Source organism: Hemicordylus capensis, chromosome 3, assembly GCF_027244095.1.
Source record: "Hemicordylus capensis ecotype Gifberg chromosome 3, rHemCap1.1.pri, whole genome shotgun sequence".
Lineage (NCBI taxonomy): Eukaryota > Metazoa > Chordata > Lepidosauria > Squamata > Cordylidae > Hemicordylus > Hemicordylus capensis.
In genome coordinates, this window is record NC_069659.1 from 357,353,150 (window position 1) to 357,380,854 (window position 27,705).

A 27,705-nucleotide genomic window follows, 5' to 3' on the forward strand; every position below is an offset into this window, starting at 1 on the left:
GCCTGGTGGGTCTCTCCAGCATGCCTTACACAATCATGCGGCCCCTGATCCCTGCAGCCCCCACTGGCTCCGTGACAGAGCTGGTAGTCGTGTGGATGGCCAGTCCAGCTGCCCAGGACTGCAGGCATGTTCGTCTGCGGGGAGAGCCTGGTAAGGCACTTCACATGAATCGCATGAAATGCCTCAATGAATAGGGAAGGAGAGAGAGAGATGTTTCCACCTTCTCTCTAGGAGGAAAGGAAGAGGATTGATTCACTACAGGAAATACCGGAGGAATCAAGGCAGGGGTCATAGAGCAGAGGCAAGCAGGGACAGGTCAGGAGACCCTCACTAGCTACCTCTGCTCCTAATGCCCCAGTGGTCATTATAGTGCAAAAGGTCAATGCACTGGAACTCCATCTCCAACAGCTGCTGCTGCCACCACTGCTGCTGCCACCACCATTTTAATGTTTGTTCCAGGCAAATTGATGAATAGCATTCTTAAGGATAAAATTGTTAAGCATATAAGAGAACAGGATTTGCTGAAGGAGAACCTGCATGGCTTCTACAAGGGTAAATCTTGCCTCACAAACCTTTTGGAGTTCTTTGAGAGTGTCAGCAGGTGTGTGGATAAAGGTGATCCAGTTGATATAGTATACCTGGACTTCCAAAAAGCTTTCGACAAAATTTCTCATCAAAGACTCCTGAGGAAACTTAGCAGTCATGGGATAAGGCGTCAGCTTTATGTGTAGATTGGTAACTGGTTGAAGGACAGCAAACAGAGGGTAGGTATAAATGGAGAGTTTTCGCAATGGAGGGAAGTAAGAAGTGGGGTCCCCCAGGGATCTGTACCTGGACAGGTGCTTTTTAATTGATTCATAAATGATCTAGAAGCAGGGGTAAGCAGCGAGGTGGCCAAATTTGCAGAGGATACCAAACTCTTTCGAGTAGTGAATTCCAGAACTGATTGTGAGGAGCTCCAAAAGGGTCTCTCCAAACTGGGTGAGTGGGCGACAAAATGGCACATGCAGTTCAATGTAAGCAGGTGTCAAGTGTTGCACATTGGGACAAAAACCTCCAACTTCAAAGTATACACTGATGGGATCTGAGCTGTCGGTGACTGGCCAGGAGAGGGATCTTGGGGTCGTGGTGGACAGCTTGTTGAAAGTGTCAACTCAATGTGCAGCAGCTGTGAAAAAGGCCAATTCCATGCTTGGAATCATTAGGAAAGGGGGTTGAAAATAAAATTGCTAAAATTACAATGCCCCTATACAAAATTATAGTGTGGCCACATTTGGAGTACTGTCTGTACAGTTCTGGTCACCATATCTCATAAAGGACATTGTAGAACTAGAAAAGGTGCAGAAGAGGGCAACCAAGATGATCAGAGGCCTAGAGCTCCTTCTTTACAAGGCAAGGCTACAACACTTGGGGCTTTTTAGTTTAGAAAAAAGACAACTGCGGGGAGACATGACAGAGGTCTATAAAATCATAAATGGCATGGAGAAAGTTGACAGAGAGAATTTATTCTCTCCCACTCATAATACTAGTCATCCCATGAAACTGATTGCCAAGAATTTTAGGACAAACAAAAGGAAATAATTTTTCACACAACACAAAATTAATCTATGGATTTCTCTGCCAGAAGATGTGACAGCCAACAGCCTGGATTGCTTTAAGAAGGGCTTAGATAAATTCATGGAGGAAAAGTCTATCAATGGCTACTAGTCTGAGGCCACCTCCAGCCTCAGAGGAAAGATGCTTCTGAATCCCAGTTGCAGGAGAGCAACAGCAGGAGAGAGGACATGCCCTCAGCGCTTGCCTGTGGGCTTCTCAGAGGCATCTGGTGGGCCACTGTGTGAAACGGGATGCTAGACTGGATGGGCCACCTTGGGCCAGATCCAGCAGGGCTGTTCTTATATTCTTATGTTCTTACGTGATCCATTGAATTGCCATCCAAACTACATGTGAGAAAATATAGGTGTGGAGGAATAGCTTGTCTGTCCCACTGCATTGCCACCACATGTGGAGAATCCGCCCCGCTGTGCTACCACAAGACACGGATCTCCCTGACAATTACAAGTTTAACTGCTGCCACCAAGTAGACTTTTGTGCTTTAGGCTGAGTCTACCACAACAGCCTTTCAAACTTCTGCTGCAAAACAAAACAACAACAACAACAACTTTGATAGAGTGGTAAGGCCTAGGTATGCAGTGGAGTAAACAAAACATACAATTGTTATTTGAACAAATTGTTATTTGATAAACAAGTAATTTTACTTTGCAAATAGTTCCATTTTAAACTTGCTTCATAAGTTAAAACTACCATTAACCAAAAGAGCATAAGGAAGAAACAAAATGTGGTCAAACACACATTCACCAACCTGACGCTTACTGAGCCCTCACTGAGAGAGTCCTTTAGCAACTCTGGCTTGTACCTTCTCTTGTCCTGGCCACAGTTCAGGCCTGGGCCCTGGGGTTCAGTCCAGCCTGGTGCTTCTGCAATTTCAGCCCCAGCACGGATTCTCTCAGCCGGGGCTAGCAGTTCTTCCGCTTTGACTGGCCTCAGCGCCTCCACTCTTCAGCCGGACTCGGTTCCTTCAGTCTCCAAACTTTACTTCTTGTCCTCTTGACTTTGACTGACTCTGATTCACCAGCTTCAGCTGTGACTTCTTCAGCTCTGATTCTCCAGGACTCCAACTGTGCCTAACTTCTTCCAGGACTCTGCAACTCTGACTTCCAAAACTCAGCTCTCACTGCTGACTGACTCTCTGCTAAAGCAGCCTCCTATATATACACAAATTGTTCCAGCACTTCTTTCCAGCACACCAATCCACACAACACAAAGTTCCCTCCGTTTTCCAAAAGATTTCTTCCCTTCAAAACCAAACTGACAGTCTAAATGTGAAACTTAAAATACAGAAGGTATAAACTCTTGACACTGCCAGTTTTTGCATGAATAGGGATTTGCAAGCATATTAACACAGAAATTCTGTTTACAGTAATGAAGAGGTTTGTGCATATTAATACAGTTTTACAAGGGCTTATTTACAACAAGAAGTTAATTTAGTATCATAATCAGGATAGCTATTTTCTCCCAAGGTTAAGAAATATATAATGACCTGTTGTCTGAAACAAGCAAAGGAATCAGAGCAGCACCCACTTGAAGCAGGCTGAGCTCCACTTCACAGCTCTGAATTGCCTGCGCATGAAATTGAAGCCAATAACTATCCCTTTTCCTTCACAATGCTAAAAATGGACCTCCATATTATTCAGGCATTTTATGGCAGGCTTCAGAATTCAGAGCAGAAATTAAATGAAATACTTGGGCTGAGATACATTTTGGAGTTGATGTGGTAACTGAGAGCACTACCCCAAGTACCAGATGCTGGGGAAGGCAACAGGGGAAAGAGATCCCTATCACTTCCCTGCCTTGTCCACTCACAGGACTGTGGGCATCATCTACAGTCCTGACGTCCACTTGGAACACAGAGCTCAGGTATCAGATCTGAAATTCAGATTGAGATTCTTCAGTCGCCACACAAACTTTCAAAATCTGAGAGAAATTCTTCTCCCTCTCCCATAACACCAGAACCAGGGTTCATCCCAGGAAATTGGTTGCCAGGAAATCTAGGACCAACAAACAGAAGCATTTTTTCACACAACGCATAATCAACTTGTGGAATTCTCTGCCATGAGATGGGGTGACAGCCAACAACCTGGATGGCTTTAAGAGGGGTTTGGATAACTTCTTGCAGGAGAGGTCTATCAACGGCTACCAGTCGGAGGGCTATAGGCCACCTCCAGCCTCAGAGGCAGGATTCCTCTGAGTACCAGTTGCAGGGGAGTAAGAGCAGGAGGGAGGGCATGCCCTCAACTCCTGCCTGTGGGCTTCCTCCAGTGGCATCTGGGGGGCCACTGTGCGAAACAGGATGCTGGGCTTAGATGGGCTGGATCAGGCCATATTCCGTTCGTCTTCTTGTGTTCTTATAAGACCCAACCAAAGATGTCCCGGGACAAAGGCTGCAAGGTTCCCCCTCCTCTCTGCAGTCAGCGAGACAGCATAGAGGGAGCTCTCTGTTTTGTCCGAATGCAGATGGGAGAGTGTGTGGGTTGGGGGGACAGAACCGTTAGGACTGAAGGCGGCCAGTGAGGCTATTCACATGATGGGATAAAAGCGGGCTAGCGGAGGCTAGCCCAATTTTGTCCCATTGTGTGAACCACCAAGCTTGGCTGCGAGCCCGGTGGTTCCTAAGCGGGTAACCCGCCTAACTACCCCTGCCCTTAAACCAGGTTTGCGGAGTGAGCACTCTGCAACTGGTTTTAAAAATCATGAGTAGCCACTGCATGACTCCGCACCACAGCTACTCATGAGGAATCCCCGGGAGGGGAGGCAAAAAGCCGCCTCCCGGCTCTGGGGGTCTCGCCAGCATGCCCTGTGCGCTCACGCAGGGCATGCTGGAGCTTCCAGGGGCTGATCGGCCTCTACTCCCCCCCAGCCCCCGCCGGCTCCATCACGGAGCCGGCCATCGTGTGGGCAGCCGATCCGGCCGCCCAGGGCTCCTGCCCTGCTCATGTGTGGAGAGAGCGGGCTTAGTCCACTCTCCCCGCTTAGGTCCCCAAACTAGGTCTTACTAATTATGAGACCCGGCTCATTGTCTTACATGGGAGGTGCCTTCAGGTAATCAATCAGTCACCTGAAGGCAAAACCTGCCTTTTGCTTATGTTACTCAATCCATGGCCAGCTACGTCTACTCTGAGGGGACCCACCATCACAGGGCCATGCTGCCGCTGGCTGTCCCACTTCCCTGAGCAGTGAGAAGTTCTAAGGCTTTGCAACACGCCTTGGGATTTGGTTTCCTTTGGAATGAGAGCTGAGGCAGATGTGTGGTGCCTTTGGAATGCTTGGCTTATTGGTACAAAGAGGCAGGTTGAGCACTGGGTGGAGATGGAAGATAACAGAGCCTTCCTTCTGAGAAGTCAGCAGCCAGTGACAACAAAGAGGGCAACGCCTGTGTCCCAAGATGCTGCAGCCGCTCTCTGCTCTGGCTGCTCCATTCCAGACTGCCTCTGAAACCCTTCCCTGAGTCTCTCTCATCTACTGGCTTAATACACACACAGTTCCTGGGGAGAGGGAGAGGGAGGGGGGGGATCAGTCACCGGAGTCCCTTCCCCGGAGTCCTTCCCAGGAGTGGGCAGGTCTGTTCCTCTGTCACCATTCTCAGTGGCAGTCTTCTTGTCCTGCTGACTTCCACCCAGGAGCCATCCAGGAGCGCTTCGAGAGAGTCATAAGCAAAACACCCTCCAGACCCCTTCACCCATTGCCCAGTGAGGAACTGACATCAGCCAGCCAGTTAGATGTTAATTGTTAACTTGTTTTAATTGTCTTTATTGTGCTGTAAGCCGCCCTGAGCCATTTTGGAAGGGCGGTATTAAAATCTAATAAACAAACAAACAAACAAACAAACAATGGCCCCTGAAACAGGACGACACTATAATTCTCTCCAAAAGTCTCTAGAACTGAATTGATGGCGGGGAAGAAGAAGGTTCAGAACATAAGAAGAAGCAGCCTTGCGTTGGGTCCGACCAATGGTCCATGGCTGCCTGCTCTGACCGGCTGCAGCTCTCCCAGGCCTCAGGTTCTGGGGTCCCTGTTGGGGTTCTGTTGGGAATTCTCTTTGGTGAGAGAATCCCTTTCTCAATATAGCAGAGTGCACAGAGGCACAACACAGCGGAAATATAATTAGGCATGCGTATATGCTGAGAGTAAAGTAACCTTGAGCCAGTTCATAGTTTCAAGTCAATATATAAGGCATTTATTAAGGAACTCCATTCTAGATAGGAAAGTGAGGAGTTAGGATCTCTAATCTATCTATCTAGCTGGATGCAGATGGATTCTGCATCTTCTCTGCACACATGGTGCAGGGAGAGAGGCTTGCCATGTTGCAAGGTAGAAGGGCAGGTAGGGAAGAGAGAGAGAGGAAGGAAGTTAGTCCCTGAGATTAGCAATCTACATATTCAAAGGGATAGTGTCAGAGCAGTAGATAAGGGATGACCAATGTCTTGACCCTCTAGCCCTCTGACTCACTAGTCTGTCCTCCTATGTTGCTGAGACAAGAGACAGCGCAACGTCCTTCACTTCCAACAGTTCTCATCACTGAAGACACCAGTGGAGTAGACCTCTGGCCTTCTGTATCCAGAGCATGTTTCCTGCCTCTGAGGCAGCAGGGGCCCATTCCGGGGTGAGGCCAAGAGCGAGGCGTTTCCTCATGCCAACTGCGACTGGCTTTTGGAATTCATTGCCACATCACAAAGCAGCATTCTTAGAGCCCAAAGGGCTTCGGGAAAGTCAGAGGCCAGGTCTCTCTTTCTCTCCCAGCCAAGACAGCCCAAAGCGCTACCCCTTGGATTCCCACCTCTGATTCCTAAATGCTGAGAAAAGCAATTTCCTGCTTGTTAGACCCCAAGCTGGCCACTCACGGCCCTAGACAAAGTGCTGAGCTAGATGGACCTTTCGTTGGCTCCAGCATCTCAGTTCTAAATGTCCACACACAGGACGCCATGCAAATCCCTTTGCAGCGGGAGAGAGAAGCTTCTTCACTTCACTCACTCACGTCCCCCCTTCTATATATATCTGGTGCTCACTTTATCCCACTCAGGATTATAGAGAATTTTTAGTTGCTTGATGGAAATTATATCATCCATGTCTGCTTCTACTGCAAATGGGTGTCCTGTAAGAGGATTTGGGATGAATGCAGATCTGGGTCGCTGTTTGACCGAGAGGGGAGTCTCTAGGCATAAGAACAAGCTGCCTTCTACTGAGTCAGACCCTTGGTCCATCTAGCTCGGCATTGTCTACAGTACACACAGACTGGCAGAAGCTTCTCCCAGGTTGTAGGCAGGAGTCTCTCTCAGCGCTATCTGGAGATGCTGCCAGGGAAGGAACTTAGAACCTAATAAATAATTGACTCAATAAATTAAATAATAAATTAACTTAATAAACAAGCCCTGTTTATTATTTATGTATTCAATTTCTATATGGCTTTTCATTAAAATAATCCCAAAGTGGCTTACAATTACGGATGTGCACGGAACCACAGAGGCGTGGTCCGCATACGTATGCGTGTGCGCCGGCGGCTGTGATGGGCACGCACGCACCATGATGGGCGCATGCATGGCGCCAGCTTTTACTGCTTGTAAACTTGGAAGACAACGATGGGGGCAGGGGCAGCAGGGAGGAACTCTGGTGCCCCAAAAACATTTTAGAAAAGTCCAGGGCCAGAGGGGGAAGAGTGGCGGGGGGGGTAAGTACTACCCCCCACCCTTAAAGCCACACTCCTCCCCCGCAAACTGCCGGACCGGCTGAATTCCAGACTGGTCCGGAGGCCTTTTGCATGGCCACGGACCAGTCCATCCACACTCCTACTTACAATATAATTAAAACAATGCACACTTAAAACACAAAAAGTACAGATATTAAATATAAATATATCTCTATGTAAAATTTTTAAAACTTATATAAATCAGTAAGTAACACACAAAACACAATGCAACAGCAGTAAATACTGTACTATCATATAAAAGCCTGGGTGAAGAGCCACATTTTAACTTGTTTTCGAAAAACTGTGATGGAAGCTGAGGGGCAGAGTCCAAAGCCTAGGGGCAATGACTGGGAAGGCCCCATTGACTGATGTGATGAGGAAAATTACTCAAAGTAGTCCCACTGAATTTTCTCATCATCATCTCAACCACAATTTTCAGTGGATGACTGTGCCTCTGGAAAGACAAGCAGGGAGTTTCATGTTGCCACCTGATTTCCTTTTCACAATGCTCAGGCCAGCCAGTGACCTCTGCTGGCTGTCTAAGGAACTCCAGTAGTAATGCTGCAAACCAGTTAAAATTACAGCTGACCACCATGGGATGAGGAGGGGAATATAACACATCACACCAACATCTGTCACCAACAGGCAAAGGGAATGTTGGAAGGAAGAAGTAGGCAATATGACATGAAAGGAAAGAAAGAAGAAAGCTGAGCTGAAGGTCCAGAAAAATAAATGTGGTGGCAGCAGCGGTGGAGGAGGAGAAAGAGGAGGAGGAGGAGGAGGAGGAGGGTAGGACTCCTCCAGGTACACAGGAAAAAAACAGAAATAAATGAAGGACAGAGGGAGTAAGCAAAAGGAGCCTAAGATAACCAGAAAGGCAGAAAAGTGATACATGAAATCAACAACTGTTCCCCACCTTTCCACCTGTTAAGAAAGACTGGAGGAGGAGAACAGCAGGACTTCTTTAGGTACAAAGAAAGAAAGGGAAACAAAGGAGGGAGGAGACTAACATAAGTGGAGAGGGAGAAAGGTGGCACAACATCAAAAACTGTTACTTATCATTCTGCCCATCACTGTTCATGGACCTTCATCTCATAGTTATATAATTAATTTTATACCATTCAAAAATCTAATGTGTTAGAATATAATGAAGGTACTACGAGCAGTTAATAGCTTTCAGGGTCCCTTCAGTTTGCACTAAAACTTTGAACTTTAGCTGGGGTGGGTAATTACTTCTACTTGTTTGTTGCGATACAATTTACTCCATCTGCTGTTCATGGTACATTTCTACGCTGGAGTGCATTTTTATTCACAGAGAATAAGTGGGGAAAGATGCCCAGCTACCCTTTGGATATGTTGTGTAACAAAAGTCTGAAGAGCAAAGATCCAGAGACACTCATTTGCTAGTATTTGCAAGAAATATGTCTCTGAGAAACAGATCTCTCCCCATTCAGTAGAAGAGGGTTTCAGTTATGACTAACTCGGTACCCACCGCTGAGTGAGCAAAGAGGCACCTTTTAAAGTGATTCATCTGGTGGGCCACCCACTATAGGAAACAGGATGCTGGACTAGATCAAGCCTTGGGCCTGATCCTGCAGGGCTCTTCTTATGTTCTTATGACAATTCTCTCATGTTTCGTAGGGGAAAAGCAGGTGGCCCTATCCAGCCCCGGCACAGCATCCCTCCACTGGCTGTAGTTAGTGCCCACCTTACGTTTCTTTTAGACTGTGAGCCCTTTTCAGAACAGAGAAGCATCTTTTCTATGAAGCCACTTTGAGAACCTTTTAACAAAGTGGTGTGTAAATATCTGCAGTAGTAAAGTAATGGACTGTGACCACTCATAAGAACATAAGAACAGCCCTGCTGGATCAGGCCCAAGGCCCATCTAGTCCAGCATCCTGTTTCACGCAGGGGCCCAGCAGATGCCGCTGGAAGCCAAATATTAAGACTCTCCAAATATTAAGATTTAAGTTTCTTTTTTTCAGGTCCCAGGTGGGCAACACACAGGAACAGAGAAAGCTGATTTATACCCAGTCAGACCACTGGTCCCTCTAGCTCAGAATTGTCTGCCCAGACTGGCAGCGGCTTCTCCAAGGTTGCAGGCAGGAGTCTCTCTCAGCCTTGTCTTGGAGATGCTGCCAGGGAGGGAACTTGGAGCCTTCTACATACGGGTGCTCTTCCCTGAGCGGAAGATCTCACAGTGCTCCGGCATATAGAGGCTATATTCACACATGCAGCAGAAACTGGGCTAAACGAGCCCAGCCCAGTTTCTGTTGCGTGTGTGAACCACCGGGTGTCACGCAGCTCCTGGTGGTGGCTGTCATGGCTCAGACCTCTGAGTCAGAAGAGTCAGAGGAGGAATGGGAGGACTCGCTTGGGAGTGCAGGCTCAGAGGCACAGCAGCAGGATTTGGCTGGGGAAACAGACTCTGGACCTGGGCTGGAATGGCAGCATACAGAGGAATCTCGACAGCTGGCAGACATGAGTGCTGAAGAGGCTGATCAGGAGGAAGCTGGAATTTCACCTGTGTTAAGAAGGCGTCTCAAGAGAAAGGCTCAGTGGGAGACACGCAGGTGCAAAATATCACAGGAGAGGAAATAGAAGTGCTGAGTCAGGAAAGCCTGGTTGGCTGCCGGTTATCTTGAGTCCTATATTAATCAAACTGTTATTGACACATATTGCTGTTAGCAACTTTTGCTTATCGCAGACTGTGTTCATACTTAGCATTCTTCAACCTTTCGTGTTCCAGTCTGCCCTTGTTCTGTTCATTCCCTGCTCCTTTTGCTGTTCATTCTTTGCTCTGTTGTTTTTCCAGTTATTACTCAGTTATCATCAGTTATCAGTTACTCAGTTAACCGCCTTGGGGTTATCTTTTTAACGAAAGGCGGTATATAAATGCAAAAATAAATAAATAAAAATAAATCATAGAGGGGGGTACCTAGTTTAGTTCAGGGGACTTTATTTTGTTTGCTACTATTTTTCTTTGTGAGTCTTTTTTGCTTTCATTCGTGCAGCTTCGCTGCTACTCTTATTTCCAGACTTTCTGTTTAACTCACAGAAGTACAGCTGAAGGGGTTGTAAATCCTGTCAGGTTAGTTGAGCCAACAGATTTACAACAGTGGCAGAGTGGTGGTGAGCCCGCTTAAGTAGCCTGCTGCTTAACCCAGGTTTGGGATGTGAGTGTGCCCAAACACCAGGTCAATTGATTGTGTGTCTGCTGCAGCTGCTTGCAGTCATGGTGGACACACTGGGAGGGAGGGAGGGAGGGAGGGGTCTCCCAGTGTGGTGCATTATTGGGCCCCCGGGGGGTTGCTGCGCGGCAGTGCTTCCCTTACCCCAACCCAGGAGCTGCTGGGAAAGCCGCGGGTGGGCGTGGGAGTGACGGAGACAAACCACCACTCATATGCGTGGGTGATCAGTACAACCAGCAATGGGTCAGACCTGCTCCCCCTGCAAACCATCTCTCGGCACTTTACACTGCTTGTGTGAAGCACCTCATAGTGTCCCATTCAAATGTAAACCAGGGTGGACCCTGGTTAGCAAAGAGGACAATTCATGTTTGCTACTGCAAGACCAGCTCTGCTGCAAGGCAGTAGGAGAGGCAGTAGGTAGGTTTCTTTGCTTGCTTGATAGAGCGCCTTGTCCAAAGTCAACCAGTGAGCTTCATGAGGGTCCCATCCCATCAACTGCACCAGTGCAGGCTGGAGATCTGTGAAAGTGCTGGGTATCTGCAAAAGAAAGGGAAATGAAATATAACCCATTGGTTCAGGGGCAGACACTGACCCCAGACAACAAAAAGCATCACTCAAAACAACAACACCTTATCAGTAGCATCTGCACGGCCATATCACACTTTAGGGCTGCTGCAGCAGACGTGTGTTTCTGTGGGAATGTTTTCTAAAAAAAGAAACTTTTGCATCTTTTCAGAATCACTGATTATTCGGGAGTGCAATTGCCAACTGGCCACAAAAACTATCTAGCCTATTCCTATGCTTCTAACAGCAGCTTGGTCTGCCGAAATCAGCAAGTGAGTCCTTTTATGGCATGGCATTGCCATGGCGATAAAACATTTTCAATATCTGGATATCAATCTGCTGTTAAAAACACAGCAGCAGCAACTACTAAAAATGTTGGCAATGTTGGAGATGAACTTCCAGGGCATCGACCTTTTGCACCAACTGTCCTAATGACCACGAGGGGCATTGGGAGTAGAGACAGTGAGTCGGGGTCTCCCTATCTGTCCCTGCTCTATGACCCCTGAACTGACTCTGCAGCACTTCCTGGGCTGAGTCACAATCCTTCCTTTCCTCCTAGAGAGCAGATGGAAACATCTCTCTCTCTCTCCTTACCTATCCACTATGTAGTCCTTTAGATTAGAGACAGGTCTTTCCTATCTAAGTGTATTTAACCAATAAATATTTAGTGTTTGGTCACACAAGGATCTCCATGTGTTTTCTCTAAATAGCTGCAATATCCAAACCATCCTCTGCTACCTACTCTGTAACTGGAGTGTGTGCTCATTCCTTAGTGCTCTGCTGTTTTACCTATTGTGGGTAAAAACCAACAACCTCTAACAGGCAACCCTATGGGAGTTTCAGCTTTAGTTGGCGAGAAAGGCTTGAACTGACTATTCACACACACACTTACACTTCAATCAAAGCCTCAGCCCTATAAGCACCTCCCACCCCCCCTACAGGCTCTTCCTCCTTTCTGCATTGCTTTTTTACTTTTTTGGACTCAGTTGAAGCAGCAGAAAAACAAGCTGTTGTGGCAGCTGAGATGCAAATTGGACTTGGGCAGGGAAAGTGCAGTGCTGAGCAAATTTCTTCCACCTGCTTTTTAGCCATTTGACTAGCCCCATCCAAGACAGAGAGACCAGCCCGACGCAAAACCTGGAATGGAACTTTGGGCACCTGGATATCTTCTAAATATTTATTTGCTGCTAGTATGGAACTTGCCCCCCCCCTTTATTGCTGAGAACCTTTTCTGGTTACATACTTTAAGATATCAGTCTAACGAGCTTTGGAAATAATGTACACTAGGAGTTTCGTTCACATTTCATTTTACATGATCTGTGGGCATATTAGATACAATTAACAACGACTGTTAGCTATTGCAGCTGGCCAGATCCACAGTATGGAGTCATTCACACTCATAGGAACATAGGAAGCTGCCTTTTACTGAGTCAGACCCTCGGTCCACCTAGTTCAGTAGTGTCTACACAGACTGGCAGCGGCTTCTTCAAGGTTACAGGCAGGAGTCTCCCCCAGCCCTATCTGGAGATACTGCCAGGGAGGGAACCTGGGGCCTTCTGCATGCATGCCTGCAGGTGTTCTTCCCAGCGACCCCATCCCCTAAGGGGAATATCTGACAGTGTTCACACTGGTAGCCTCCCATTCGAATGCAAACCAGGGTAGGCCCTGCTTAGCAAAGGGGTACAATTCATGCTTGCTGCCACAAGACCAGCTCTCCTCCCTGCAGTTATATCAGGTCCATCCTCCAAGGCCAAGCCCCCTTACTTATCTCTTGGACTTCTTGCCTTTGGCAACCATGTGAACCCCTTTGCCACACTCTGCTCAGAGACTCCTAGAAGGTGAGAGTGAGAAGGGTCCTTGGAGGTCTTCTAGTCCACCCCCATCCTCAGTGCAGGAAACTGCGACGGCATCTTGGACAGACAGCCGTCCCGCAGAGGAGAGCCCACAACTGCATGAGGCGGACTCTTCCACAGCTGCCACACAGCTCTTCTTCCTAATATCTGGCCCAAATCTGCTCCTTTGTCATTCCAGGTCATTGGTGCTAGTTCTGCCCTCAGGAGCACCTGAGAGCAAGCCCACTCCTCCTGCTATGGGGCAGCCCTTCTGAGATTTGAAGATGGCTCTCCTAGCCCCCCTCCATCTTCTCCTTTCTTCACTCAACACCCCAGCTCCTTCAACAGTTCCCCACAGGACGACATGTCCAGACCCCCTCGCCCTCCTTGCTGCCTTTCTCTGAACCCCTTCCATTTTATCAACCTCCTTCTTAAAATGGGCAGCTCCATGAGTGGGCCTCTTGGCAGGATTTCCAGCCCCTAAAAGAGCCCCTGGTGGCGCAGTGGTAAAACTGCCGCCCTGTAACCAGAAGGTTGCCAGTTCGATCCTGACCAGGGGCTCAAGGTTGACTCAGCCTTCCATCCTTCCGAGGTCGGTCAAATGAGTACCCAGAATGTTGGGGGCAATATGCTAAATCATTGTAAACCGCTTAGAGAGCTCCGGCTATAGAGCGGTATATAAATGTAAGTGCTGCTGCTATTGCTATTGCTATTGCTAAAAGCCCTGCAGCAGTGGGTGGTGTCTAGGCTTTGGACTGGGGCTGCTGCTGGCTGGGGAAGGGAGGCCCAACCCTCCCTCTGCCCTGCCACGGCCCTGTTCTTAGGCTCTCCCCGCAGCTGCTCATTAGTGAAAAATGTACTGGCACACAATTGTGCTGGACCATTTCCCGCTTCACAGCTAATAGCAGCTTGCACAGGGGTGGGGGCTCCTTGAAGCAATCCGTGTGGTGACCCCCACCCTGAGCAATAGCACAGAGTCTGACCCTGAAGAGGGTGAAGCATCTGCAAGCCCAGTGGAGCATCCCCAGGCCCCGTCCAAGGCTGGGCACAGGCTGGAGTCTGAGCCTGCCCGCTGGGAGACCCTGGAGCCTGAGACCCCCACATCAGCCCCCCACATGGAGCCTGCGCCCCAATGTACTGGCCCCTTCCACACCCCTCACACTCCCTGAAATCTGCACTCCGGTGCCCGCGGTGGGCCAGGAGGGACTGGATGGAGCAGGAGATGAGTGCTAGACGCCAGGCTAAGGGGCTTCCCCTTGAAATCTCTCTGCGGGGCATGTTTGGTTCTGTGCTTGGATTATTTATATCACTTCTATTTTCTATGTTAGGGCTGGATTGGTTCTCTCCTCTTTAGACTGCTTGATTGTATGATGACCAATTAGGTTGGGGAGCATTTTTCCTTGAGGGGTTCAAAATTCTTTATTGATGATGCCTAGTCTTAGATTTTTTAGATACAATTAATATTATTGTATTCTTATGGTTTTTTTGGATGGACAAGATCGTGTATGCAAACATGTATGGTTTTGTTTTGAGTAACTCTCAGAGATCTTGTAACCTATTCTGTTTTTACTTATAATACTAATAAAAGCATATAAATTTTTTAAATAAAAAATAATTAAATCTCTCTGCTGTCCAGGCAGGGAGGTGGAGCCTGAGAGGGCTGGCCTGAGCTTAGAGGTATTTAAGGCCTCAGTGCCACCTCAGCCCTCCTCAGAGCAAACCGCTCACTGTGAGCTCTCCAGGGTGCTGTAACCCTGACAATCAGGGTTGTCAAGAACCCCTGTGAGTTCCTGATTTCTGGACCAAGCAATCTTTGCAGGAAGAAAGGCTTAATGCTCTTTGCCTTGTACCACAACCAACCCAGAGGTTTTTGTGACTGGTTTCTACAAGAGGAACATTCTGTTGGGAATTCCAATTGCAAAACTCACACCTAGTGCAGATCGTTTGGTCTTCAGTGGCTGAGTCCTTGCTTCACATCCAGAAGAGTCCAGGTTTCCGCTGCATTTCCAGTTAAAGGGTCTGAGATAGCAAGGCTGGGAAAGAGCCTCTATTGCTTGGGACCCTGGACTGGTGTTGCCAGGCAGAACAGACAAGATCAGACTAGAAGGAGCAATCTTGACTCCAGGTCACATGTTCATAACTCTAATCAGGGTGGAAGTGCCTCATGGACTTTCTGGTATGGTGATCCATGCCCTGTCCTGCTTTCTACCTTGTGAAGGAGCTGGTTGGCAGAATCCTTTTTGGTTTGTGTATGTATGTATGTATTTAAAAGCCTTGAATCCTGCTTTTCCATTTCACATAACATTAAAATTAAATAGAAATTATATAAGGAACAACAACCATTTGTCAAAATAGCAGCAAGCTATGAACAGCAGCCATTAAAAGAAGTCCATGCCAGATGTCACACCAGTAGAGCCTTGGCCAGCTGCCTAAGAGAAAGGAGAAGAGGATGTGGGGGTGGGGGTGGAGGGAAACCAACATAAGAGGAAACTTCAGTGGCACACGGAAATGTGGCTTCCTGGGGCCCAGTGTGTGCTGAGGAGACATTCCTGGTGGCAGAGGGGGTCCTTGATGAAGCAAAGCAGCCTACTGTGTGATCTCAAAGTAATTACTGTGTCTGCTTGAAATGTCTTGCAAATGCATAACAATACACTGCACAATACTTGCAATGCATAATAAGCCACATTTTAATGTACTATGGAGGTTTCCTCATCGGTTGTTTCAACTCCCTAAAAACCAACAAGGAAAAGGCAAGGTACACATCCCCCAGGAAGGAGTTCCACCATGTAGGGACCACCACTGAAAAGCCCACCCACCCACCCCCGCTCTGTGTGGCCACCCACCGTATTTTGGAAGGAGTGGGTGGCATATGCAGAGTAGAGGCTTTGAAAAATATCTTCACTTGTATGGAAGGAGGTGGTTGTGGTGAACTCCCTTGGGCTTCCCCCAAGTTCACAATGAAATCCATAGGAACTGCCACCAGTCTCCTATGAGACAAATACCCTCAAACCTTCCCTGTTCTCTCCAGGGTGAACTCAAAACATAGCAAAATACCTCAAAACCTCCTAAAGAGCATGTAAGCCAGAGTGGACAACCTGGAGAGACAGAGCAGAGCAAGTTTCCAGATCAAGTTTAAAATGATCAAAGTCTAGTTTATTTAAGTAAACTAAATAAATAAATATTTTAAAAAACAGGCCAGTTTACAGGCAAACAAGGAAAAATGGTCAAAATGCAGCAGTGAGGTATCTTTCTCCCTGTCTGGTGTTTAGACAGGAGGCTCGGTAGATCTTAGTTCTTAAGCTGCAGGTGACAAAACAAAAGGTTGCATCATGGTGAACTTGGCAGGCTCCTAGGAGCCATGCAGAAGGGACTCAGCTAACAAAGCCTAACTAAAACAGTACAGAAGGTAACATTCTGGAATCAGCAACACCCAAGTGTCCCTCTCTCCTACTAACTCCTCACAAACTCAAGCTTTTTAGCCTTTATAGTTAAAAGATGTGGTTTCCCTGTCTGACAAGTGGGACTCCAGAAAGTATGTGTAAATTGGATCCCCCCCACTCACCCACCCACCAGGATAGACTTAATTGCTCAGGATGCAGTGGGGAAATGCTTGACTAACAAGCAGAAGGTGGTCGGTTCAAATCCCCACTGGCACTATATCAGGCAGTAGTGATAAAGGAAGATGCTGAGAGGCATCATCTCATCCTGCGTGGGAGGAGGCAATGGGAAACCCCTCCTGTATTCTACCAAAGACAACCACGGGGCTCTGTGGACGCCAGCAGTCGAAATTGACTAGATGGCACACTTTACCTTTACCTTTTACCTGAATTCAAAAGCACAATGTTTCTGCCTGATCGTGATATGTCCCTAGACAATAGAAGCATCCCTTTGCATGGGCCCTGATTCAGCTAAAGTCAGTTGTGCCATGTAAATCAAGTTTCAACTAACTTACTGGCCCCATTGGTTTCAATAGGATGAAGGGCAAAACTACACGTTAGAAGAGAGGGCTGGTTTGGACTATGTTTCTGGATGGGGTGGGAAAGGGGCCAGGCTCACAGTCTGGAGACTGGGGGTGCTCCTTGGTCCAGCCTTTGGACGAGAGGCTCAAGGGGCCTCTGTGACCTGGACTCAGAGCACCTTCTGTCAGCTTCGGCTGCTGCACTGGCTCCACCACCCACACCTGGATGGAGACAGCTTGGCCTCAGTTCCCCACAGCACCTTGTCCGTGCTTCAGGGGCGGGCAGAGACGTAGCCCCAGTACGGCCCCCACCCTCCAGGGTCTCAGCAGCAACACAAAGCCCTGGAAAGAATGTGCTTCCCAGAGCACGAGTGCTGGTTGCCCTTCTCCCTGTCTTAGGAACCCAGGGAGCCGCCTTCTGCTTCATCAGAGCAGTGCTCCCTCTCGCTTGGTGCAGCGTCTTCTGTCTACGCTGACTGGCAGTGCGGCTCTCTGTGGTTCCAGGCAGGAGTCTTTCCCGGCCATTCCTGGAAGTGCTGCCAGGGACTGAACCTGGGACCGTCAGCATGCAAGGCCAACAGTGGGCTAGTGTCAGGAGGACATCCTGAAATGAGTGACAGGATGCCCGCTGGCCGTTTAGAGACCCCACGCATTCCTATGGCCATTTGGAAGGGGCCAGTGCGTTTCAGTGGGCATGCCTGCCTGTCATTCACCCGAGTCCATGCCCTAGAGTCTACATGATCCTTGACTTCTGGACAGGTTCGGAACCCCACGTTCAAACTGGTTCTAACACGGGGGTGGGGGTGGCTTTAAGGATGGGGGAGGGTGCACTTACCACCCCCACCCCCATCCGCCACTGCACTCCCCCCTTGGCACTCTGTGGATAAATAGTCCAGCAGGGCTGCAGCAAACCTCCATGCCGCCCAGTTGTTTTACTGACCGGAAGTGACCAGAAGTGTGGTGTCCATGTGTGTGCATTGTGGGCACACCCACGCAATGCACACACCCAATCATGAAAACTATGGGGTGGCAAGGCGGTAGGCTCCCACCTCGCCAGACTATTTATCCACAGAGCACCAGAGGGGGAAGTGTGGTGGTGGTGGGGGGGATAAGTGCACCCTCCCCCATCCTTAAAGCCACCCCGCCCACCACCCCATCATCGGCTCGAAGAGAGCCGACTCCATGCCCATCCTGAATCACTGGTTGCCCATGCGCTGGTCACCTCCCCTTTAGATTACTGCAGCACATTGTATTGTGGGTCTGCTTTTGAAGATGGCTCAGAAAGTGCAGTGGTTGGTCCCCAACAGGGACACAAGTTGAGCAACTGGGGCCTGGGGGCGCTTTGGTCCCATCCCAGCAGCGCTTCGTCAGCTGCAATGGCTCCCATCTGTTTCTGGGCCCAGTTCAAAGCGCTGGTTTTAACCTTTACAGCAGGCTCAGACTGGCCCACAGGGCAACCGGGCATATTCCCGGTGGTGCGCCCCACCTGCAGGGCGCCCCCCTGTGCCCCACCGCACTCGGCAGCAGTGAATACTCCCACCCTTCAGCACCCGTTATTCTGCTCAAGACCCGCGCCCTCCCCACAGACATTCCACCACCCTCTCAGTGCCCCCAGACCGGCCCTGCTTTACCGCCCCCAACACAGCTGCTGAAAGAGCACCTGGCCAGAAGAACAGAAAGACCAAAGAAGAAGAGCCCTGCTGCTGGGTCAGGCCCAAGGAAGCCGGCATCTAGTCCAGCATCCTGTTTCACACAGTGGCCCACCAGATGCCGCTGGAAGCCCCCCCCCCAGGCAGGAGCTGAGGGCATGTCCTCCCTCCTGGTCTTGTTCCCTTGCAACTGCTTTTCAGAGGCATCGTGCCTCAGAGGCTGGAGGTGGCCTATAGCCATCAGGACTAGTAGCCACTGATGGACCTGTCCCAAATGTCCCTACCTGGTCCTTGAGATCTTCTTCAGAGGCCCTGCTCTGTCCCCCTGCCAAATGGGGTGAGGCAGGTGGCTACCAGGGTATTTGGGGTGGTGGCACCCCATCTGTGGAATAGCCTCCCCAGTGACACTTGTTCTTTTAGGTGCCAGGTCTTTCTGTTCTGTTCTTCTTCTGTTCACGCAGACCCTTCTGTTTTTGTATTTTGTTTTGTTTTAATGTACTTTTGACTGTAAGGTAAAGTGTGCCGTCGGGTCGATTTCAACTGCTGGCGCTCACAGAGCCCTGTGGTTTTCTGTGGTAGAATACAGGAGGGGTTGACCATGGCCTCCTCCCAGACAGTATGAGATGATGCCTTTCAGCATCTTCCTGTATCACTACCGCCCGATACAGTAGAAGCAGATTCAAACGAGCAACCTTCTGCTTGTTAGTCAAGCATTTCCCTGCTGCGCCACTTAAGGTGACTACTTTTAACTGTACATTTTATTCAATTGTTGGTTTATTGGTTTATTTTGTGAGCTGTCCAGAGAACAATTGTTATGGGGTGACCAGCAAATTATATTATATTGTAATCAATTAATTATTATTATTACTTTGTTCTTGCCTGCATGATTAGGAAGGGGGTGTGCTGAGATAGTATCCACTGCAGATGTCCCATCTCCCATAGGTGCAGTTTGCAAGAACTTTCAGGAAGCAAAGATACAGGAATGCATACGGACTTGTCGCTCTGAGCTGCAGCTCACTTTAACTGGACTTCAGAGGGCTTGATCTGAGCCCCAGATCTTGTTTTGAGAGCCAGGACTCTGCTATGAGACATGTGAAAAAAACCCACAAGGACGGGAGTATCTCTGACCATGTACAGAATGGAACTCTCTTACCACTGAGTAATCATGGCCCAGCTTCCAACACTTTGTGGGGTTGGGAGGTAAGGCCTTTTCCAAGTTGGTCTGTGTGGCCCTCAGGCAGGTTTTGGGTTCTGACTTGAGCCTGATCCAGACATTATGCTGTACACTCATCTGGGCACTCGTACATCTGTTGGTGTGAATGACTCTATCTGTGTTCATTTTAAAAGTGGGCCTGGATACAGGCCCTTCAGATGCCTGGTACAGACAGGAAGAGGACTTCTGGACCTGCATTCAGCATAACATGTGAATGACTGTATCTGTGTGGAGATCTGTACCCGTGTGAATATTGAACATAACGTGTGAATGGGCCTATATTGTCTCCTTGAAATGGTAACAACTGAGATGGGGGGGGCGGGGACTGATCAGTCCCAGCATCCACTCACAGCCCAAGGCAAGCACAGAGGAGCCCCTCAGCCCAGGCCATGGCATCATCATTAATGACCGCAAAGAGGCAACAGAATGCAGAGCCCATCGGCAGTCGGTTTGCTTCCGATACTGCCCTTCCAAAAGTGGCTCCGGGCGGTTTACATTAAAATTGCTAAACCAGTTGCTCGGAGCTGATGGACAAGCTCCTGACACTCATTAGGAGTAGGAAGAAACATTGCCTAGAAAGGCCCGGCGGGCGTGTAAGAGCAGCAGCAGGCCAGGGAGCGGCCCCGGCTGGGAAGGTGTCACTTCTGCGCGGCGGCGGCCCCGTCCCGCCTGGTGGCTCTGACCACCGGCCTGTGAGTGTTGGCAACGGGCACCACGCAGGACAGCGAAGCTGCCATCCTCCCTCGGTGGCGCCCTCAGAGCAGCCCGAGAGAGACCACAGAGATGATTCCCCAGCCATTCCGCAAACCACCCAACCACCCCCTTGGCTTGGCTGGCTCCGCGGCGGAGGCAGAGAGCGAGGGAGGCGCCTCCGCTCTCTCCCGGCTTCTCCCTGCGTGCACACAGCTCAGGACCGGTCGGGCAGTTGGGGAGCCAGGCCTGGGCGGCAGCAAGCCCCTCCGGAGGGGCCGGGCGCGAGCCCAGCACGACCTGCTGCTGCTGCTGCTCCCCGCGCGGCCGGGCTCTCAGGAGGCACGCTTCCGCGGGCAGGGAGGGAGGGAGGGAGGGAAGGGCAGGAGGCGCCCGGGTGGCCGGCGAAACACCCCTGCAGCAGCAGCAGCAAGGGGGGAGCGGAGTATGGCAGGGCCCAGAAGCCAGTCTCGGAGCTCCTGCTTTGCCGGCAGGCCGCCGCCGCCGCCGCAGCCCGTGGCACCTCCGGCCACAAGCCCGGGAAAGGCCTCTCTGCTGAGGGCTTCGGGCCGCCTGCTTCGAGGCGAGCTGGATGCTCCTGCCCATGACAGCAGCGGGCTGATCGGTGGCGGCGGCTGGCTGCGTACCTGAAGGGAGGCTGGGCACTGGCGGCAGCAGCAGCAGCCCTCCGGCAAGCCCCAGCAGAGCACGTCCCCCCGAGGGGAGCCCCGGGCGTACTGCGGCTGATGGCTGCAGGCGGTGCCCGGGGGAGCAGCAGCGGCCCGCTGCCCGAGACGGCGACCCCCAAGCCAGCGGGCGGGGCAGGCTCAGCCAAGCAGCAGGGTGGCTGCAGCTTCTGCACACGTGCGGCTTCCCGGCCGGCCGCCCCTCCGTGGTGGGAGGGAAGGGCTGCGAGGAGAGCCTCCGCCGGCAGCAGGGTGGACGGCGGCGACACTACACTTCCCAGCATGCCCAGAGAGGGGCGGGGGAGGAGCAGAAAGGTGAAAGTGAAGCCGCTGCCCGCGCTCAGGCGCTGCTCGCTTCACCTTTGCGGCCGGCGGGGAGCCCGAGGGGAGGGGGCGAGGAGCAGCCCCCTCGCGAGGAAGGCCCCGATCCCGCGCGCGCCCGCTCCCTCCCTCGGAGACGGCGCGGCCGGCGGGCACCAGGCAGGCTTGTTGCCCCTGAGCTGAGCGGGGCTTGTGCGCCGCGAATCGGGACCGCGCCCCCCACCTCCGACCTCCGCCACGCCCCCCGCCAGCTCCCCCCTCCCGGGGGGGACAAGCAAGCCCCGCCGCCGCCGCCGCCAGACGGAGAGCAAGGCAGGCGCGCCAGCTGGGAGAGGGGCCGCGGCTGCCGCTGCCGCCGCCCCCTCTGCGCTTCCTGCCGGCGCAACCTTGTAGCCGCGCGCCGCCGGGCACGGGCAAGTCGGTCCGGAGCGGCTCCTGCGCCTGGATCGGGGGCCCTCGGTACTGCCAGCCCAGCCCCTGGAAGCGGCAGCAGCAGGAGGAGGAGGAGGAGGAAGGCTGGGCAGCGGGGGTCCGGCGGCCGGGCCCCTTCCTCCCGCGAGCCGCCGCGCCTGCGAGGGAGAGCGAGCCCCGCTCGGAGAGGCGCCCTGCCCGCCTGCCAACATGGCCGAGCTCGGCATCGACCAGTCCAAGCTACCTGGCGTCAAGGAAGGTAAGCGCGCCGCGCTGGGCGACGGCCGAGTAGTGGGCCCCGGCCCCGAGCGTGGCGCTCTTCCCCGCCGCCCTCCGCGCCACCCCTTCGATGCGCCCAGGCCGAGCGGCTGGCAGGAGCTGCAGGAGCCCCCTTGCGCCCTCTCGGCCGCCTGCCTGGCTTGGCGTGGGCTGGCCCTGCTCCTGCTGCTGCTGCTGCTGCTGCTGCGGACGAACTCCACCGCAGGCAGCAGGCTGGCGCTTCCCGGGGCCCGGGGCAGACGGAGGCCGGCCTGGGCGAGCCCCAGCCCTTGCTGCCTGCTTTGCTAGCTTTCTGCTTGCGGGGAGGTGGCCAGCGGAGGGACGGGACGGGGCCGGCGGGTAAGAGGCGGACTCCCAGGCGCGACTGCCTGGACGACCTGGCCGGGGGCCTCGAGCTGCGTGCCGCCGGCTTGTCGCTTCTTCGGCGGGGCGGGCGGGCGGGCCGGCGAATGCAGCAGCAGCCCCCGACCGTGCAGTGCCGCAAGCCAGCCTGTGCCTGCCTGCCTGCCTGCCTCTCTGTGGGCAGCCGCAGCGGGCCTCCCTCCGGGGACCAGTGCGTGGCTTGCAGCCTGGAGGGGCCCCGGCTGGGCTTCGGATTCGGCAGGGCAGCACAGAAGAGAGCGCGCGCCCTGCCTGCCGAGCCGGGAAGAAGCCTGCGCGGCGCGCTTTGTTTGCCGAGGAGGACGAGGCGCCCTCTCGGGAGAGGCGTCGTCGCCCTCCCCGCCTCCGGTGGGGAATGGAAAGGGGCACCTGCCCGCCCGCCCTTTCTTCTTCCCCAGACCCCTCAGGCCCTCCGAGTCCAGACACTGAATTCCAAGGGCGCCCGAAAGTACCGGGCAGGTCTGGTGGCGGCGGGGTCCCGGGGGTGGGGGGCAGGCGCTGCATCTGCTCCTGCAGAGCTCCTCTTTCCATCCCCACTTTTCCCGATTTTGCCATGTCCTGTGGAAGATAATGGGTTAGGGACACAGGAAGCTGCCATATACTGAGTCAGACCCTTGGTCTGTCTAGCTCAGAGCCAGTATTGTCTTCACAGACTGGCAGCGGCTTCTCCAAGGTTGCAGGCAGGAATCTCTCTCAGTCCTCTCTTGGAGATGGTGCCAGGGAGGGAACTTGGATCCGTCTTTCGCTTCCCAGAGCGGCTCCATCCCCTGAAGGGAATATCTTGCAGCACTCAGACTTCTAGTCTCCTATTCATATACAACCAGGGCGGACCCTGCTTAGCTATGGGGACAAGTCATGCTTGCTACCACAAGACCAGCTCTCCTTTGATGCACATGTTCTGATGCACCTCTGACCCAACCATAATTTGAAATGGAAGCTGCTATAAAAAAATCTCGACCCCAAGTTTTGGTACACTGCTGGAAAATAATTCTTTATTATTGCCAGGGTGTCAGAAGGGAGTTAAGGTAACATGTCCTGTATGTCTATTTCACCTAAGGATTTTCTACATGTGCTATGCAATGTATTTCTATTTGTACTTGTATATTTTAACCATATTTTAAATTGTTGCTGTTTATACACAATGATATAAAACACGATAAATGGGGCACTTTTTCAGGTGATCAAAATTTTCAACAACAGCATCTGGCAGCTCCATCTTCTGGTTCCAGTTTTATTTTTCTGTTATTTTGTTTGTATTTGGTCCTATTTTATTGCAAAGTGTCTTTTTTGGCTAGGAAGTGTATATAAGCACAAGTGAGAAATAAAAAACAACTTTGCATCCAGACTGAAGTGACACGGTCCAGGTAAAGCTTTACCACTTGCTTCTGTTGAATGGATCAACTGGGCCACCGTTCCTGCCTTTTGGCAGGCTTTCACCAGCCCTGTGAAAGGGGTCTTGTGATCTGAGTGTGGATTTGCACTCGTTATCCAGGTGGCTCAAGGGTGGCAAAGAACATCCTTTCCTGCTCTTCCAAAGTTAAGGTAAAGTTGTGCCGTTGAGTCAGTGTCGACTCCTGGCGCCCACAGAGCCCTGTGGTTGTCTTGGGTAGAATACAGGAGGGGTTGACCATTGCCATCTCCTGCGCAGTGTGAGATGATGCCTTTCAGCACCTTCCTCTATCTCTGCTGCCCAATAGAGGTGTTCCCCATAGTCTAGGGAACATACCAGCGGGGATTCGAACCGGCAACCTCTGACTTGCTAGTCAAGTCATTTCCCTGCTGCGCCAAAGTTGGATTGCCATATTCAAGTTTCCCAAACCGGCGGCGGGGGGGGGGATTTGCATATTATGCAAATCATGCGGCAACTAGTTTGCATTTTATTTATTTATTTATTTATTTGACAGATCTGTATACTCTCCCTTCTCTGCCCTCCCATGTGATCAGATCCCGAGTAAAATCTGGGCAGTGCATTTGAAATCCGTGTAAATCCAGGTGGGATTTAGCAGCCAGGTGGAGAAGCCACAATCCAGGGGCTACCCTAAATTCCAGGGGACCTGGCAACCCTATTCCAAAGACACTTGTGGATGGAGTGCTTGTTGTGGGAGTGTGTAGACTCAGTATCCTGGAGCTCAGGCTGGTTCTCCTGCAGTGCCTCCTAACCCCGGTGCCCTGCTCAGATTCAGGCTGGCAAAAGAGTAGCTGGTGTGCCCCTCCGGGTTCTGTAAGGAGGAGGGGGCTGCAGTTTAGTGGTGGAAGAGCCCCTGCTAGGCATGCAGAAGGTCTCAGGTTCAAACCCTGGCAGCATCTCCAGGTAGGGCTGGGAGAGACGCCTGCCTGAAGCCACTGCCAGCCAACTAGATGGACCAAGGGCCTGACCCAGTATAAGGCAGATTCCGCTGTCCCTAGTCCGCTGGGCTGATGCTAGGCATCTGAACATGAACACTCCAGGGGATGTACTAAAACGAATGTCAGGGAATGCCCTCTGAAATGTACTGGCTTCTTCCAAATGGCCGTAGGAAAGTATGGTACTCCATGCTTTCCTGTGGCCATTTGGAAGGAACCAGTGCATCTGAGTGGGCATTCCCTGTCATTTCTTTCAAAATGTCCTGACACTAGTCCATGTAGGACTTGCAGGCAGAAGGCACCAGGTTCACTCCCCCGGTAGCATCTCCAGGTAGGGCTGTAAAATACTCCTGCCCTGCCCCGGGGAGCCGCTGTCAGTCCCTGGAGACAATATGGAGCTCGATGGACTTGGTCTAAGGCGGCGTCCTAGGTTTCGTGTCTATTAGTAACGTTGAGGACAGGATTGGGTGTGCACGGATGAGTTTAGGTTAACTATGAATTGAGGAGAATGGGAGTGGGGTTGTGCGTGTGTCAGTCTACTGGGACAGGGCAGATTCATTCAGCCCCTTTAGGGTGGTGAGGAGAGGGTTTCTGGGCCAATATGACGAGAACTGAACTTGCTGTGAAGCACAGGAACATAGACCCTTGGTCCATCTCGCTCAGGATTGTCTACACAGACTGACAGCGGCAGCTTCTCTAAGGCTGCAGGCCGGAGTCTCTCTCTCAGCCTTATCTGGAGGTACTGCCAGGGAGGGCATTTATAACCTGCAGGCAAGCATGCAGATGCTTTTCCCAGAGCGGCCCCATTCCCTGAGGGGAATATCTTGCAGTGCTTACATGTCATCTCCCATTCAAATGCAAACCAGGGTATACCCTGCTTAGCAAAGGGGGTCAATTTATGCTTGCTACCACAAGCAGTTGGAGAGCTTCCCCAAGCAAAAGGACCATCCCACATCTTGCACAGATGTGGCCGCTGAAAGTACACGCAACGGCAGCCCCATCCGGACGTTCTAAATTTATTTATTTATTTATTTATTTTATTTTATTTATATACCGCCCTTCTGAAATGGCTCAGGGCGGTTTACAATTAAAACAGAAAACATTAAAAACAATTAAAACAGAGATACAAATATAAATACCAATTTAAAACAACTTAAAAAACAATTAAACTATCAAAACAATTTAAACCCTGAAAACCAGGTATTAAAACTGATTAAAAACCCTGAAAGGCCAGGCCAAACAGATAGGTTTTAAGAGCTCTCTTGAAGGACAGTAAAGAGTCAAGATTACAAATTTCCGCCGGGAGTGCATTCTACAGTCCAGGAGCAGCTACAGAGAAGGCCCGCCTCCGAGTCATCACCAAACGAACTGGTGACAACCGGAGACGGACCTCCCCAGATGACCTTAACGTGCGGTGGGGATCATGTAAAAGAAGGCGCTCTCTAAGATATCTCAGACCCAAGCCGTCCAGGGCTTTAAAGGTAATAACCAGCACTTTGTATTTTGCCCGGAAACATATTGGCAGCCAGTGTAACTGTTTTAAAACAGGCACCATATGGTCTCTCCGGGTTGCCCCAGAGACCAATCTGGCTGCCGCATTCTGAACTAACTGAAGTTTCCGGACTACGTACAAAGGCAGCCCCACGTAGAGCGCATTGCAATAGTCAAGCCGGGAGGTTACCAGCTGATGCACCACGGTTTTGAGGTCATCCTCTTCAAGGAATGGGCGCAGCTGACGAATCAGCCGGAGCTGATAGAAAGCACTCCTGGCCATGGCCTCCACCTGAGATACCAGGGTGAGCCTGGGTCCAGGAGTACTCCCAAGCTACGCACCTGCTCCTAAATAAGGTGGCTATGCTCAAGGACAGCCAAAAATGCGCTGGAAGTCCCACCCAGTATGTCACTCACTCGCCCTCCACCGGTGGGTCAGTCACACATGACATCACACCACAGCCTTGGCATGACTGACCCACTGGCAGAGGTGGGGAAGTGATTTAACACACCAGGTGAGAGGCCTTCCAGTGCATTTTTGTAGACTGCACGTGAGTACAGCCTCTATTTAGAACGTCTGGTTGCATGTCCTTTCTGTGAACAACGTAGGATGGCCCTCTTGCTTGTAGAAGCTCTCCAGTGGCTTCATGGCCAGTTCAGCTTCTTGCTCTCTGAAGAGGACAGGGGAGTTGCAGCTGATTGCAATTCCTTGATTAAGGAGCCTTCACAGTAGAGTGTGTGCATGTGTCCTCTTAAGTATACAGTACATCTTTAAAATGTGTGATTGTTTATGTGCCACTGCATAGAGGAGCAGAAGATGCCCTAAGTTTCATTCCCCTTTTGCAGAATTATGTTGGGGGAAAGTATTTAGGCCAAGACCAAAATAGGTTAAATCTTGGAGATTCAGAAAAGTTAGATTATTGAAGAAAACATACTGTTTTGTGTTTTGATACTTGAATATCTCTTGTTCCTAACATCAGTTACAATACTTTCCCCCCTGGAAGTGGTATTTTCTATGTTGTCGCATGTCCTCTTCAGCCAGCAATCTGCATAAAGGTGTTGTTTGGATGTACAAGAGAGTGCTCTCTTAATCCTTAAGAACATAGAACCTAAGAAGAGCCCTGCTGGATCAGGCCCAAGGAGGCCCATCTAGGCCAGCATCCTGTTTCGCACAGTGGCCCACCAGATGCCGCTGGAAGCCACAGGCAGGAGTTGAAACGGGCATGCCCTCTCTCCTGCTCTTACTCCCCCGCAACTGGTACTCAGAGGCATCCTGCCTTGTGGTTATCAGAAGTGTAGGCATGTTTTAGGTAATGCAACCGAGTAATAATATATCGGGGATAACGGATGGCAGTTTGGGGGTCAGGATGGTCCTGTCATTCACCATCACATCTGT

At 51.1% G+C, this 27,705-nt stretch overlaps 1 protein-coding gene across 2 annotated transcripts in view; it reads left to right on the plus strand.

Annotated features, from left to right (window-relative positions):
- The first annotated feature begins 21,942 nt into the window (after positions 1-21,942).
- Positions 21,943-27,705, plus strand: part of CCDC50 (coiled-coil domain containing 50) — a 56,649-nt gene continuing 50,886 nt past the window's right edge. For both annotated transcript variants that reach the window (XM_053309239.1, XM_053309238.1), the window contains exon 1: positions 21,943-22,074. In XM_053309239.1, the coding sequence (XP_053165214.1) occupies positions 22,026-22,074 (49 nt within the window). In that variant the 5' untranslated portion in view covers positions 21,943-22,025. The remainder of the gene's footprint in view (positions 22,075-27,705) is intronic.